The sequence below is a fragment of the Heterocephalus glaber genome, unplaced genomic scaffold, assembly GCF_053883595.1.
Source record: "Heterocephalus glaber isolate CG9 unplaced genomic scaffold, H.glaber_assembly_v1.0 deba00000896, whole genome shotgun sequence".
Classification (NCBI taxonomy): domain Eukaryota; kingdom Metazoa; phylum Chordata; class Mammalia; order Rodentia; family Bathyergidae; genus Heterocephalus; species Heterocephalus glaber.
In genome coordinates this window covers 4,356,711-4,373,615 of record NW_028258170.1, presented here as the reverse complement: position 1 = coordinate 4,373,615, position 16,905 = coordinate 4,356,711, and the positions used below count along the sequence as shown (strand labels likewise).

Below are 16,905 nucleotides of genomic sequence, written 5' to 3'. Positions count from 1 at the left end.
CATTTAAAAAAAAAGGTCTGGGGATTTAGCTCAGTGGTTCCGCTGCCTGCCTCGAAAGCATAAGGATCTGAGTTCGATCCCCAGTACCAAAAAAAAAAAAACCAATAACCAGTATATGAAGTTACTGATGCAACCCAATACAAATGTGTTATACTAGAGACATAAGCAGCAATGTTTTGGGTACTGAAATATTCTGAAATAGCAGTTTTATGACAGTTTTGGGAGAAAAGTATAAAATTTCAATTCTAGAGTAGATATTTCTTCAATTCTAAGACACGCTTTTTATTTATATTTTAGCATCTCTCAAATGATTATCCCATGATATATTCAATAGCATCTTACAACTGCAATTAGCAGAAGACCAGTCATGGTATACTTGTTATTGTCTGAGCATATGGAAGCTTGGTTAGTCTTACTGGCAGGACCACACAGCTGCAACCTCTTGATATTTTAATCTGCAAAATCTCTAAAAGACATTTGAGGTAGAAATATTAGGCCTATTTGTTTTCTGAAAACCTTCTGTTGCTATCTTCTGATAAGATCAAGACAGCAAATATCAAAACTTGCAGAATGATTATTAGTGCCTTAGGAAAAATATCTCATACACGCTTTTTTAGGTGTTTGTTTGTTTGTTTTCATTTTCTGGCGCTGGGAATTGAATCTAGGGCCTTTACCCTGAGCAACATCCCTAGTCCTTTTCATCTTTTGAGAGAAGGTCTTGCTAAATCACCAAGTTTCCCAAGCTAGACTAGAACTTTCAGTCCTCCTGCTTTAGACTCCCAGAGTGCTGTGATTATAGGCATGTCTTACCATACCTGGCTACGGGTGCACTTTTATAAGCGGCAGGTTATTCTGCTTAAAACTGCTGTCATCAAAATCATTCAAAATGCAGAGAACAATACTATTTAAGTAAACATGAACACCAAACATTTTAGTTTAAAAATTAACTTTATTATTCTAGATGAGAAAATGATTAGATTAATAAAATTATACTCATAATTTACTTTTTAGATATACTCCAAATGATATATGATAAAATTATTTTTCAAAGTCTGAAAGTTTTTTAACTTACAATTATTTTTACACTGTTAAGCAATGGTATATTAGTTTTAGAGTAGATGAAATAAGAAATTACTTTTTTGGGAGGGTACAGAAATCGAACTCACGACCTTGTGCTTGCAAGGCAGGCACGATGCCACTGAGCTAAATCCCTGGCCCAAAAAATTACTTTTAAAATGCAGCACGTATTATAAAAGTATAAATTTTTATAAAATAATGCCAGGTTCTAGGCTTAAGTAAAAATAGTTTGTTTTTTTTTATCTACAGAATTGTTTAGCATTAGATTCTCTTTTTTTTTCCCCCCAGTATCAGCCTTCGCTGAGCAACATCCCCAGCCCTTTATTTTTTTGGTTTTGTTTGGTTTTGTTTTTTGTACTAGGGATCGAACTTGGGTCCTTGTGCTTGTGCAGCAGAGCCCTTTATTTTTTATGTTGAGATAATTTCACTGAGTTGCCCAGGCTGGGCTAAAATTTGCAATCCTTTATGTTATATACGGAAATACCCTGATGTGGAACATCCCTAATGCTTCTAATAAATGTCCCCTCATTCACTATAACAACCAAAAGTACTATGGCAACTAAAAGGTGGTACACATAAAGAATCTGTTTTTTAAATGCTGATAGATATGATATTCCCATTGCTAGTCACTAGAGGAAGGGAAGTGAGCTATATAATTTGGTTGGGTGTGGCAGTGCCTGCCTGTAATCTCAACACTCAGGAGGCTGAGGCAGGAAGATCCCTGTAAATTCAAGGCCAGACTGGAGTACATAGTAAGACTCTGTCTCAAAAAAAAAATTGATTCTAGTTTGTGTGCTTTGGTGTTAAAGTCTAAGCTGTTTTAAAGAAAATATTTATGGTGATTATATACATTCACTGGAAAGAGCTGTGGCATGGCTTTTCCATGTAAAGTTGGTGCTCTATTATTAAATTTAACTCATAATCTGCATTCTATGAGTCTGTTACAAAATTGAAATTTTCTCACAGAAATGTTTAGTTCTAATGGCTCCTTCCATTAATACTTTACCCAAAAAAAGGAAAAAAAATCTCATATGGCCCTGCTTTCCCCAATCATAAAGGAAACCAGAGACAAGGTTTCTGCCCTGAATGATCTCAGACATCTATAGGGTGGTTAAAGACTACACTTTGGAATTAGATCTGGCTTCAAGTCTGTTGTTACTTACCAGCTAGTTGGTTTGGTATGTCACCTCTCAGAGCCATAATGTCATTATAAAATGAATATAATAAATCATAACTTATGGGACTACCAGGAAGTATCTGTGAAGTCCATCACAATGTAATAAACAGAAGCTAACTTGTTCATTTTTACAATTTTTATGCTGAGATTTACGTACATTAAGTAGACTATTTTGCAGGTTGTATAAAATCAATGTCAAATTCTATTATGAAACTCCAAGTGTATCATTTAGAAACAATATACACAGAAGGAAGCTCCCCAACTGCCATTCCACCCTCCTAGGGCAGAGAAGCTGAGCCAGTCCCAGCACCCAAAAGGAAGCTCCCCTGCTGCCATTCCACCCTCCTAGGGCAGAGAAGCTGAGCCAGTCCCAGAACCCGGAAGGAAGCTCCCCCACCGCCATTCCATGCTCCTAGGGCAGAGAAGGTGAGCCACGTGGTGCCAGAAGCAGCCCCCGCCTCCCGTGGAAATGAGAAGATGGGTAAACAAGCCTCAAAAACAGACTTCCAGATCAACTACAGCAACCCCAAAGGGAAACGAGATGGAACACTCTGATAATCAAGCACCTGGACTCTCTGAACTAGAAACAAAAGAGGATCTGGGAAAAATGAAATCAGAAATAATTACTCAGATAACAGCAAAGATTGTGCTCATAGTGCAAGACATGATTAATAAATCTAGAGAGGACACAGATAAAAAAATAGAGGATCTGAGGAACATGATGGAATCCCAACATAGGAAACAAATGGAATCCATAAAACAGATGCAAATAGATTTCCAGGAGATTAAAAACTCCATCAAAAGTCTGCACAGCAGAATGAACCAATGTGAGGATAGAATTTCAGATATAGAAAATAAGATTGCAATTAGTGAGGAGGAAAAGAAAAATTGCTTTAAAATTGTAAAGGAACACGAGAAATCAATCCAGCAGCTGCTAGACAATGCAAAGAAGAATAACATAAGACTGATTGGAGTCAATGAAGAAAGAGGAGAGGTGCAGATGACATAAAAAAAAACTGTTCACAGAAGTGATGGCAGAAAACTTCCCAAGCAGGGGAAAAGAACTTGACATACAGATAAGTCAGGCATATAGGACTCCAAATAGCCTTGATCAAAAAAAATCTACACGTAGGCATATAATAGTTAGGATTCCAGAAATCCAACAGAAGAACAAAATTCTACAAGCAGTGAGAGAAAAGAAACCAATCACATACAAAGGAAAGCCCATCAGAATCCCAGCAGACTTCTCAATGCAAACCCTCAAAGCAAGAAGAGGTTGGACTGATGTATTTCAAGCCCTAAAGGAAAACAGCCTCCAACCCAGATTGATGTACCCTGCAAAACTATCTTTCAAAATTGATGGAGAAATAAGATACTTTCATGATAAAGCACCTCAGGAACTTCATGAATATCAAACTGGCACTCAAAAAAATTTTAGACAATACCCTAGGAAAAGACAATGAGGATCACAACCCCAGGAAACCCAGCAGAATGAATCCATTGGGCGTGACAAATTAAACGCAAAGGGGGAGAATCCAACAAAAAGAAAAAGTCATAATAAGGCTTTTAAAACTTTTAACTTCATTTCCCTAATGAGTGTATAATTCAATCTTATTATTGTACTGATTAGTATTTTTCTGATTCTAGAGTTGCACACCTTTCCTTGTGCTATACTGGCTATCATCTTCTTATGTCTACTTTTTAATTGAGTTGTCTATTAATGAGCTGTAAGAGTTCTTTATATATTCTAGTCATGGGTTATATGCATTGTAAATATGGTCTGTTAAAGGATTACTTTTCATTTTAATGATGTCATTTAAAGTTCTAAATTTTGATGGAATCTCATTTATTAATTTTTTTCTTTTGTACATCATGTCTTTTGAATCCTAGGTAGTTCTTGCCTACCCTGAATTCATAAACATTTTCCCTTATAATTTCTTCTTAAAGTTTTATACTTTTAGGCTTTCATATTTAGGTTCATAGATCCCTTCAAGTTATTTTCATGTATGGAAAAAAAGGGTTGAGGTTAATTTTTTATATACAGATACCAGGTGTTCTAGTGCCGTTTGCTGAAGACACTGTCTCTTCCTCGGCTCTTGAATTGAGTTTATATTCTATAAAATGCTGTTAAATAATCTTTCAAAACTCAGTGGACCATGTAAGTGTGGTTCTATTTCTAGATTCTCTGTTTTATTCTAATGATCTATATGTCTTTCCTTACACCATCACTGCCTTGATTACTGTAGCTTTAGAAGAAGTCTTAAAATTAGGTACTAAACATCTTCCAACACTGTTGTTTTGTTTTGTTTTTTTAACTTTTCTAGGTCCTTTGTACTCCTACATAACTTTTAAATTTCAATATCCAATTCTTCATTTATAGCAAGTATACACAGACTTGAATTTTTATATATACTTTGTGTTTTCTAATCCTGCTAAATTCAAATACAAGTTCTAGGGGCTCCTAGAGATTTCTTAGTATTTTCTCTGTAGATGATCATTTCATCTACATATAAAGATTTTGCTTCTACCTTGCCAATCCTATCCGAATTGTGTCATTTTATTGCCAGTCTATTTTGGTGGGGCCTAGGTTTCAAAGTTTAATGGACAGATAAAGAGTAAGCATATCTGCCCTTGTTCCCCACCTTAAGGAGAAAGCATTGTGCCTTCTTCATTCATATAAGGCATTCTCACTGGAAGTATGAAGTACATGTCTTTAATCTGCTGAGAAGTTCTGTTCTACATCTGGTCTCCTGATAGCTTTTATCATGAACAGCTGTAGAATTTAGTCCAATACTTTTTCTCCAACTAGTGACAGGATCATATGGCTTTTTCCTTTCCTCTGTTAAAATGATGACTTTTGGGGGTGGATCTTCCAATGCTGACCCAACACTGCCATCCCTATAATAAAACCACTTTCTACATACTGCCATATCTGACTTCTAAGAGTTTGTTTTGTTAAACAAATTTCTATCTATGTTCATACTTTTTTCTTCTATTATGTTTATCCAATTTTAGGATTAGCACAATGTTGAGTTCCTAAGATGAGGGGAGAAGAGTTCCTTCTTTTTTCTGCTTTGTTTGATATAATTTATCATTTAAAATGTATATGAGCCTGCTGTTGTCATATAGGTAGGTTTTCAAGCTAGGAATATACTTTCTTTAATAGGTGCTATTCAAATTTTACATTTCCTCCAGAGTTAGTTTCATTCGTCTTCCACGGTACTTAGAAGTTGTCAAATTTATTTCCAAAAAGATTTTTGTAATATGCTTTCTATATCCTTTTAAATTCTGTAAAATCTGTGGTAATGTCTCCTAGATCTTGATATTGTAATTTAAAAAATGTATAATTGATATTGTGTAACAGGAAGAAAAGGTCTAAAGGAGCAGGGGAAGTGGGATTGTTAGGGAAAAGGAAAAAAGGGAATAGAAAAAACATGAGAAAAGGAAAAAAATGGAAACAAAGTCTTTGCAAATATGGAAGGGTGGAGGGGGTGAAGGGAGGGCAGAGGAAGGGGAAAAAAATAAGAACCAAGATACTCATGTAAAGATTCAAGATCCCAATGATGAATGCAACTGTATTTTATACCTAAAATGTACCAATAAATTTAATGAGAAAAAAATAGAAAACAATATACATGTAAAATGAAGCAATAAGTGAAAATTTTGTGAAAGAGTCAAACTAGACCAGGTAGGATATTATTTGAATAATCTAAGAAAGGTAAAACATTAGGACATAGTACTAATACCTGTCTGCTATGTTACAGTTATGTCTAAATGATTCTAGTCACAGGTATTTCTGGACAGTGGAGGGGGTGTTGTTGAAATTGAAGTGTTTAACACCTTCTTTCATTTAATATAATATTAAATACCTTAGAGAATATTTTAAAAAAATAATTTAAGTCACTTTTAATAGCTAATTTTAAGCAAACTTACTTGCTCCATCATACTCACAGTGAAAGTCAGATTTTAAACCAACTTTGTCCGACCTCAAAATCTTTGCTTATAATGGATTAACAAATTCATTTCACCAATATTAGCCCAACTTGGAACATAGCCACTATCTGAATCCAACTAAACATCTGCTATGGGAAGGAATGTAAGAGAGATGAAAAAAAAAAAGCATCTTTCTGATACAGCTTATAATTTAGTAAAGAACCAAATACAAATAACGAGAGAGTAAAAACAATTCTGGAAAACAATTCTGGAAAAATAAGATAGCAAAATCAAGATGAGTACACATTATAACCATGATAATTCTAGGAGGTATAAGGCCATAAACAAGCCTACTGTTCTTGCCTGATATCCTTGGCATCTAAAGCTCTTCCTGCAAATACTTAGTACATTTCCCTCATTCCTGACCAAAATGGAGGATTCACCAAAACTGGCCTGAGTAACAGAATTTAGCCATTACATAAAATGATTGGCTCCAGCAGTACCTAAAGTACTATGCACCTGTATCCATGTATTATATTGTGTTAGGGATTGAATTTAGGGCCTTAGGCATGCTAGGCAAGCACTATAGCAATGAGCTACATCACCAGCCCTTCTTATTTTGAGACAGAGTATCACTAAATTGCCTAGGCTGCCCACACACTTGGAATCCTCATGCTTCAACCTCCCAAGCAGCTTGGATTACAAGCACCATTGCACCTGAATTGTTTTGTCTTAAATGAAGTTTGGTTGAAAAGGATGAGAATTAAGTACTAAGTGCTTGTTAAAAGTAATCACTGTATTGACTAAATTAAACTCCACTAAAGGTACATTTATCTTTAATTCTTAGTGACATCAGTTTATATCTGAGCAGCCAAATTCCACAAGAATATTAGAATATTTGAACTACTTAGGAATATTCTGTTCTTCTGAGGGAAAGTACAATCAAGCAATTTAATTCAGGCAGCAAATATAAAAAAATTACACTTTTAATACTGAAAATGGTTATAATTTGGTCAGGTCTGGAGATCCTGTATTGTCTTTATAAAGAAAAATTTAGAAGCCATTCTTGAATGGACTAGGAATAACCTTCACTAAGGCCAAACTGTTCATACTTATTTAGGATTTTAGATTTTGAAATGGAAAAATAGTTACAGGCTGCTACAATATAGTACAAGATGTCTTGAAATGAAAAACTCTAATTGAATGCATCCAAAATGACTTCTGTCTTGGGGAATACACTATTGCTGTGCTTCTATTTCCTTGCCTATTAAATGAGGATAGTGATAAACAAACTATGGAATTACAAAATGAGAGCATATATAAAGGTACTGATATATATAAAATAATTTATTTAAAAGATTATGAAGCAGGATGTACTTGACACAGAACAATTTTGGGATGTGTGTGTGTGTGTGTGTGTGTGTGTCTCCACATGCACTCGGGATCAAATCCAGTTTGGTGAGCATGCTAGGTACATGCTCTACCAATAAGCTATACCCCTAAGCCCCAAGGTCTGAAGTTCAAATTGTGACTCTCTAATAGTACATATGTCTTATTTTATCTTTTATAATGAAAGCTTAATTCAGGCAACTGAAACAACTACAGATGAAGCAAAAGTAGCAAGGTTAGGGCAGTGGTTCCCAAGATTGCATACATCAGAATCACCTAGAATGTGATGAAATATGGTTGCCAGAGTTTCTGTGTCAGGCAGGTCAGGTGTGGGGCCTGAAAATATGTTTTTCCAAGATCGAGATGGGGCTAATGCTGGCAATCTGGAGGTCACCTGTGCCCCACTGCTTTAGGGTAATGGAGAGGAGGAGCAGACTGGAGCTGAAGAAGTCTCAGAGAATGTCTTGTGGGCGTTTTAATGTTCCAAAATGTAAAGAGAAGCCAGGTTTGAGAATCATTAAATTAGACTCTACTTGTCTGGATATAAGTTAAATGAAAAATTACAATTTAGAGGAAGATATGTGGAAATATTACTGATTACATATTGTATCCCAGGCATTGGGTTGGTATTTTCAGTCTAAACTCTTTATTATACTTGGAATCTTTCAGCCAAATGTCAGGTACATAGAAAGCTCCACATATGCACGCGTACTCTCTTTACAACCCTAGGCCTTCTCCAGATGCATCCTAGAAAACTAGCTCATCATGCCCACTATCATGTCTATATTTGGATAAGCAAACGGAAGCTCAGAGAAAGGATTTAATCCTAATTTAAAATTAGTGTCTTCCCAGCCCAACAGGTCATTTCTAAGATATCTAGAAAATGCCATTTCTATGGCATCTGGGCATTTATCAAAATTAGTAGCTTACTTAAGTGACTCATTTCTCTTTTTTTTTTTTTTTTTTGGTACCAGGGATCAAACCTTGCAGTTGCAAGGCAGGTGGACTCATTTCATTTTTAATCGGCCCATGTCCTCCTACTTGTTCTCAAGGAAATTGCCTTTTAAAAAGGCAAAAGCCAAAAAGTAAAATCCACGTTTTTTTTTGATGGAAACTTTTCTGCAGGTCTTGAGAACCTTTGAGGAAAGAGTGAAGGGTCAAGGTGGCCCTTTAGAGATGAAACAAAGCACTTAAACATGGAGAAGATACTGCTCCCAAGTGAAATACTTCTCATACTAACGGTATACCTGTCACTTCTACAGAGCCTAGGACTTAAATGAACATTAAGGCAGGGGAAGTTGGCCCTGAGATGAGTAGTCCTAATCATCTCCTCTCGCCCAGGTTGGTCTCTGAGTTTGCTTATGGGTGATGGATGGTGTGAATGTGCACAATTGCTTGAAAAAAGGAGGAAATATCAAATAAATGGTACTCCCTACCTTCAATAAGCATGAATTCCTCAAAAGCAAGGACAGTGTTTAATAGCCCATCTAATCCTTATGATAGTACCCAGTAAACAATGATTACTGTTAGGATTACCACAATTAGCTGGGCATGGTAGCTCACCCCAGGAGTACTTGCACTCTGGGAGGCTGAAGCAGGATTGCCAAGTTCAAGCCCAGTCTCAGCAATCTGATGAGACACTATGTCAAAATAAAAACTAAATCATAAAGGGTGGGGATGTAATGTAAATGCCCTGGGTTCAATCTCCAGTAATGCAAAAAGAAAAATGATTGCCACCACTAAAAGACTTTGAAAAATAAAGTATATTCCTTTCCAAGAATAGGTTGAATTCACTGAATTGACTTGATGCAATGCTGGACTCAAATTATTTTCCCTTTCTGTTGCTTGGTAATGGGTAAAATGTTGCGTATATAAAACGGTTTATCCAATGACAGAAAATGTTTTCTGAGCATCATGTATCTCTGGTAAACTAAAAACAGCCACTTTTAGAAAAATATGAATATAAAGGTCTTAAATATTGTCAGAAACTTAATATAACCATCACTTTAGTGTGGGAAACCAGATGTAAATTCCAAGGCCTGGGTTGAACTCTCTTTGAGACACGGGGGAAGGAGATAGCAAGCCACCTCCACCCCACCCCTGGCTGTGCACCAGCATGCCAGTACCAGCCAGCTTCAAGGAGATAATCAAATACAGCTGAAGTCTGATTAAAGAATATACACATTTGGGTGTAGTCTGTAAATTATGAGCTGATAAACTTTCCCTGAACCCTGGATCTTGCTTGCTTCTTCTTTGTGCGAGTCTAATAAAAGTGAGGAACACAATCAGTCTGGGGCTTTTTGTCCACTATAGGTGAAAGTTCTCTGGTCCTCCTCTTCCAAATTATCTTTGTGTCTTTTGTCTTTAATCTCCACTCCATGAACTCATAGGGTAGCTTCTACACTTAAGCTCAAATCTACCCCACCTATATCTAGAAACAGTGTGTTGCACAGTACACTTTGCAAAACCAGTTAGTGTATCTTGGGTGCTCAAGTTTATTATATTTTATCCTCTTTTTACCCATTGGCTTTTATCTATACTTTACCCATCTTGAATTTTAGCCAGATAATCCTTAAGAATCACACACACACACACACAAATTCACAATGAGAAAGTAATAACATGGGGAAACACTGGCCAAATGAGTGATTGAACCTGGATGTGATAAGAAAAGGACCTTACAAAACAACAGACCTCAAACTCTTGAAATGCATGGTTAGAGTTCAGAGCAGAATCTGCAGGACAATAGTCAGCAGAATTAAGAGTAAGTTACTGTCAGAAATGTGCGCTATGGCAGTTGTGTTTCCTCTGCCCTGGTGAGATTGCCTGAACTAGGTCAACATGTGCCACATAACCAACCATCCCATTCCTGCCCTGCCCCCCCGACAAAAACTCCTATAAAGTATGTTGCAAAATGCTTCTACCTTTTTTCTTATGCCCTTGGGTCACAAATAAGTAAGTAACCACAGAGTTCTCAGCTGAGGGCTGTTTCCCTGAGGCTCTCTCAGAGCCATGCAGCACTGTGTAATTATTAGTAGCCACATTAAACAATGGAAAAACTGATTTTTTTTTATATATTTAATCCAATATCAAAAGTATCAGGCCGGGGATTTAGCTCAGTGGTTTAGCCGCCTGCTGCGCAAGCGCAAGGACCCAAGTTCGATCCCCGGTACCAAAAAAAAAAAAAAAAAAGAAAGAAAAGTATCATTTCAATATGCAATCCATATGAAAAATATTGAGATATTTCACTTTTTTCCATGGTCTTCAAAACCCAGTGTGTATTTTACATTTACAGCCCTCCTCACTTTAGACCAACCACATTTCAAGTGGTCTCAATAGCCACTGGTGGCTAAAGGCTCTCTTACTGTATTGGAAGCACATGTCTAGAGACTAACCTTCTCTTATCACCAATGTAATAGTTACCTTGAAATGTACCCAGAAAATTACTTAAAAGGTGATCCAAAGTAATGTTAAAATGGCAGGTGAATGATTAAAATGTCTGGACCTTTTCTAACTAGTAAAATGGAAAATTTCATTATTTATAAATGGCTTTACACATCTTTTTGACATCATTTTTACAAAACAGTATTTTTATCAAGTATTTCTTGGCAGTGGGTTATTTTGTTCTTCCCCATCTGAGCTGTTAATTCTGTCACTGATTATTTATCTGCTAACAACTATGTGCAAAACATTATGCTAGATACAGTATGTAAAAGTCACTGTCTCTACATTCACAAAGTCTCCAAACTAGTAAAGAAGAGTGAAAATGTAGAAAATTTATATCTCTATTTTACTGTCACTCTGTATCAACTATTTGCCTATCAGTTTTTCTCCACTTCAGTGAAGGGAGTGAATTTACTATTTCTGTCTCTCAGGGCCTAACAGAATCTGTTAATAACAAGTTGTGGACTTTTCCATAATAAATAATTGGATTATTTTGTAGAACAGACGTATCTACAAAGTACACTAACTCCATTTTAAAAAAGAATTTCATATTTCCAATGGGAACAGAAAAATTGCAAGGCAATTACCAGGACAGAAGAGGGTAGTGAGAAAGTTCACAGAATGAATAAAGCAGATACCTGGTTTTCCAGCTGCGTATTACAAAGTGATAATCCATGTGTGCTTCCCATCTTCTCATCTGCAAGTGTCAAGTTGCAAACAGAAGAAACTATTCTGCTCATTTGCTCCTTTAACACTTTAATAATCTATGAATACCCTGTAAGGCAGTGGGAATAGTACATCACATATGATAGGTATTCCCTGGATGTTTCATTAAATGTAGAAGCGAATAAAAGGATAGTGGGAATGACCTAGGAATATCATTTATGAATACAGAAATTAAGGATCTGAGGAAGTAAGGATGATTGTGCTGGACAAGCTATACAGAACAAACGGACATCTTGAATAAGCAGCTGCATATGTTAACATTTTAAAGCAAAATGGAAGATACAGTCCTATGCTATTTTCTTACTTTTGGGACAATGGCCATTGTGCCCATTTAAGAAATTTAAGCACTAGTTTACCCCTGAGCTTCACTTGGACAGTGCGTTTGTTTACATACTATCCCTAGCATCGCTGGAGCAGGTGTTATTTCAACCAGTGGATTCCTATATGGAATAAATTTGATAAAATTGTCATTTTTGTATTTCCTATTACCTTATAAAAATTTTTTTAAAATACGCAATTTTTGGTCATCCTGTATTTAAATAATTGGACTGGTAAGTGGTTAATGAGTCCAAAATCTGTCATTAACAAACTGAAAAAATTGTATGAACAATTTCATTCAAGCACGTTTGGAGGCAGGAAATCTAGCAGAGTGACATGCTTTTATTCTACCATCATAAATATAAAAAAAAGACAAATATGCCAATAGTACATTTCTAATTTAACATAGTAATCTCACAAGTACTTAATGCAATTAAAGAGACACATCCACTAAGTTGTTACCAGAACAAATTATCAAGAAAATCAATCAAGCCACGTATTTTTTGTGAATTACTTTTCCATGAAGACAATAACTTCACAAGTCTGATAAAGACCACGTCATCCAAACTACACTACTATAAATACAGCTTAACAGAAAAGAGAACCTGAAAACTCAGGAATATTCACTTAAGTCTCAATACCGTACAGGAAAGTACAATTATTTCCAAATGTTCCCAAGTGAAAGCTAAAAAAAAAAGCAAAAAAAAAAGCTATATAGCTGAATTTTCCCAGCAAGCATTAACAGAAAATAACAAGTATTAATGAAATAACAGCAGAATATTAATCTTCCATGTACGTCAATTCACATAAACGAGAAAAGCATTCAAAATTGCACTGTTTCTTTAAAGAACCCTTTCCTAAGCAACATATTTAACACTCCAAAATTCCTGCAATTTTTCTATTTCAAACCTGAGAAAATATCTCCTCCCATTACCACTGATAGAATAAGACTGCTAGCTCTGTCAGCCCAGTCTTCATTCTCAACCCAATTTTTACCTGGCTCCTTTCTGCCTCTAACCTTTTGTTCAGTTTCCCCTACTTAGAGCACCCATCATAGTCTGTTCTATTGATTGTAAAGTAATTTGCCCTTCTTTCCAACTAAATATGCCTCCCTTTAAGCCCTCTACACTTGTTAGAGTATGAGGAGTTGTGAAGGAAGGAGAGAGGAAAATCAGATCTCTAAGTCTACTGACTTATGGTAACCTCTCTACTCTGGAAATAAGAGCCAAAACAAAAAAGCCTACTTTTTCTGATGTTTCTAAACTATTTTTTTAAAGTTTTTTCTTTATAATAGGAGAAAAACGTTAATGTGGGAGACAGAGTTGTTGGCAACACTCAAAGGAGTTGGCATCGCAAATAGCAAGCAACATTAGAAGGTAACAAGTGGTACAGGAAAAGTTATGAAGTAGCATAAATCACAGAAAAACTGGTCCACTGTTACTCTCCCTTGACATCATTAAAGCCCAGTACCGAGCTCCTAAACTGCTGGATGCAAAGCAGGAGGAGCAGAATGGGCTCCTAGACAGAAAGCTAGAAATCCAAGTGGCAGTAAAATCAGAGGCTCTCAGAAAAACAGGGTCTACGCAGTGTAAAGGTAATGCAACCTACATCATCACTGGCTTGTCTTGGAAGTAGTGTGAACTATTGTCATGCAGCATCGGATATTAACACAGAAGAGCATGGAAGCCAAGTATTAGTTAAGAAGTATGTCCATAACAGTCTCAATCTTGAAGTTGAAAGAACTGAATATCCAGAAGAGAGAGGATACAGAGTTCAACCAAAAGAAAAAGAAAAGCATACCGTTGCTTTTGCCTAAGCTTAAATCCAGCATGAGGCGGTAGTGGCATTTGTGCAGGAGTATTCCCTAAAGTAGAAGTTAACCGGATTGGAAACCGAAGGGCCTGGGGATCTCGACTGGCTCTCTTACTGGTCGACGCCTGGCTCTGCGGACTCCTTCATGCAACAGGTAGTATTGCAGTGGATTTGGCCACAGATCCTCTTTGATAATCTCCGCAATTCTGTCAGACTCTGGAAGACTGTGGTCTGAAAACCAGGTAAAGAAGCTGCAGATGAGGTCTTGGTTTCTGCGAATGAAGGTCTGGGGTTCACGTCCCCTACGCCATATGATTGGAGTGGAAAGAGACACCACTCGCCCGGAGGATCTGACCTCATACTCCTTGACGATCAGCTTGTTTCTGAAGTAGGGATTTCTTCTAAAGAAGAACTTGAATTTGCAGCCCGTTCTAGGATGTCTGAGTTCCTTCACCTCCAAATTAGTTACATACCTTAACATGTCTGCATCTTGGCCCCTAACCATGTGAGACAGCTGGGGGTGGTTCCTAAAGGCGGTCATCCAGAAGCCCGGGATACTCTGAATGATGTAGTTCCTTCGCTCCAGGTAATGTCGACGCATCCGCCCGAACTTCTGCTCCAGCTGTTGGAAGGCCCTGTCCGCCTGAGCATTCACAGTGTCCAGTTCCAGCTGGATGGCTTCCAAAGGATCCATGCGCAGATTCATATTTAGGGGCCAGGGCCTTGCCTCCTTCACCGTCCCTGTGACTTTATCTTCCTTGGCCACTTCCATTTCCTCACCTACTGGCACTTCCTTCTCCACTGCCGCCTCCACAGCCTCCTCCTCCACGCTCTCCGCCATCACCACTTCAGACCCCACCTCTTCTTCCACCGCAACAGAGGTGATGGCGCACTTTTCAGCCTTTGCTTTCTCGCCCTTCCCTTTCCCCGTCACCTCAGACGCGGATCTCTCTGCGCCGCAGGTTTCCAGGACCTCCTCCCCACCCGGAGCGCCAGTTTTGCGGTCGGTGGCCACCAACTCTGCGGCTGCGTCTAGCCCCCCAATGGAAGGCGGCGCCTCCTGTCGCCCGACCTCGGACTCGGCGCGATCGAGAGCCCCGTTAACTCGGGCCTGGGAAGCACGGCCACAGTCCGTGGGGTCGCCGGGGACGCCCGCCTCCTCCGACAGCTGGGGCGACTTCTCGCTTCCCTCACCGATCTCCGCCATCACCTGTGTCGCCTCTTCTTCCTCGCGGAGCGTCAGGCACCGGTCCGGGTCTCCCGGGGCGTGGCCAGGAACGATAAGGCTACAGGTTTGAGGGAGAGGAGTCCTCTCCAACCCGTCCAAGCTGCTCTTGCTAGTAGTAGGAAAAGGTCTGTTTTCCTCTCAGAGACGCACTCCGGAGGAAGAGCACAGACACCGAACACCACAGGTCTCGCAAGCGTCAGTGGCGAGGTGACGTCAGGAGACCGCGCTCGCGGGGAAACGGCGTCCTACGCCAATCACAGAGACCCTCGCAAGTGTCTCCGGGGCGGTGATGTCAGCACCGCAGATCTCACAGGCTCGCGAGAACTGGCTGGGCCTCGGGATTGGATCCACCGCTGCCTATTAGCCCCGCGAATTCTCTTTTGCTTCAGTGGATGTAGCCAGTTGGGACTGCATTTGTAAGCATTTACGTAAATCAACGTAGGTCGCCCCAGATAGTGAAACAATGACGACCCTGCTTCCAATGCTTCTGGAAACTTCCCCCCGCATGTTTCCTGGAGCGGTTGTAGGGATCATAGCCCTTACACTGCCTGCTCTCCGATGCTGAAAACGTTTTTCTGGTTTTCAGTTTTAGGCAGGGAGGTAAATGTAGTCTCTGTTACTCCATATAGCTAGGAGCAAAAGTCTATTTTTAACTAAGATGAATAGCGAGATATTTCCCTTTACTTAAGTGGAAGTGACATAAAAGTGTCACTGTTAGCTTCTGACATTACTGGGTTTTGCTATTCATATTATTCAGTGCTGCTCTTTAGTTTACAATCTGCATCAAGTAAGAACCTGTGGTGCATAACATTGGCAGGACTTAAGCCAGGATCAGTTTAAGTCCAGCTTGGTGCCTCCTCGCTGCAAATAAATGCTAGGTATTTCCAGTCCCATAATCTTAATGCAGTCAGTTCTGTCAGGGAAAAAAAAATTGGCTTTAATGAAATATCTATCAAGGCAATCAGCTCAGAGTTTATTTGAGAAAGATGTTATTTTCATTTGTTAACTTGTTACTCAACCCACTCTTGCTCTGCATGAAAACCAGTGCCTGAGAGGAGTGTTGGGAGAAAGTAGGCTTTATTGACCATGCTAGTAACTTGGGAGGAGGTAGACATTTTAGTGTCTCAGGTACCACTTTCCAAGGCTTTTGGAAAGCAGAAAAGCATTTATATGAGGATCAGGTTTGGGATTACATGCAAAAAGCAGTGTTTCCCAGGAGCTTGAGTCAGGCTGACCATAGCAGGAGGGAGAAGGAGAGGGAAAGAGGTGAGAGGAAAAGTTTTATACTTCTAGTGTTGAAAAATGGAGAAAGGAACTAAAACTCTAGGAATGAAGACAGGCTCTAGAAGCTAAAAGGGTAAGAAAGTGGATTCCCCCTTAAAGCTCCCAAAGGAAAACCTTGATTTTGTGATGTCTAACCTCCAGAACTATAAGACATTAAATTTGTGTCATTTTAAGCTATTACATGTGTGTTAAAATTGTTGCCAATGCAACATGAAATCCCTACAGCATGGGGTAAGTTTGGTGGCTTATATGCAGTGGCTCAGATTGTTTCTGAAGACAGCGCCTTCCTTCCCATGAGGTCCTTCCCAAAAGCTGTGAATTTCTACAGCTTGAGACTCTTTGGATATCAAGATCAGAAACATATTTAGAAAAAACACAGAAAAACAAAATTAAAGCCCAAATGTACCACAAAAGAAATTAGAGAAGATGAACAGCAAGACGACATGGTCATGGTTATATTTATCTGTTTGCGTAAAGCCTCCGACACTACTGTACAGAATATTCCATAGATTATGAA

General features: G+C 38.5%; 1 protein-coding gene across 1 annotated transcript; it reads right to left on the bottom strand.

Moving 5' to 3' along the window:
* Window positions 1-12,386: 12,386 nt before the first annotated feature.
* Tspyl1 (TSPY like 1) lies at window positions 12,387-15,336 on the bottom strand. The gene has a single exon (XM_013067194.3). It carries the CDS (start codon window positions 15,081-15,083, stop codon window positions 13,941-13,943), a length of 1,143 nt encoding a protein of 380 aa, XP_012922648.1. The 5' UTR covers window positions 15,084-15,336; the 3' UTR covers window positions 12,387-13,940.
* Window positions 15,337-16,905: the final 1,569 nt, after the last annotated feature.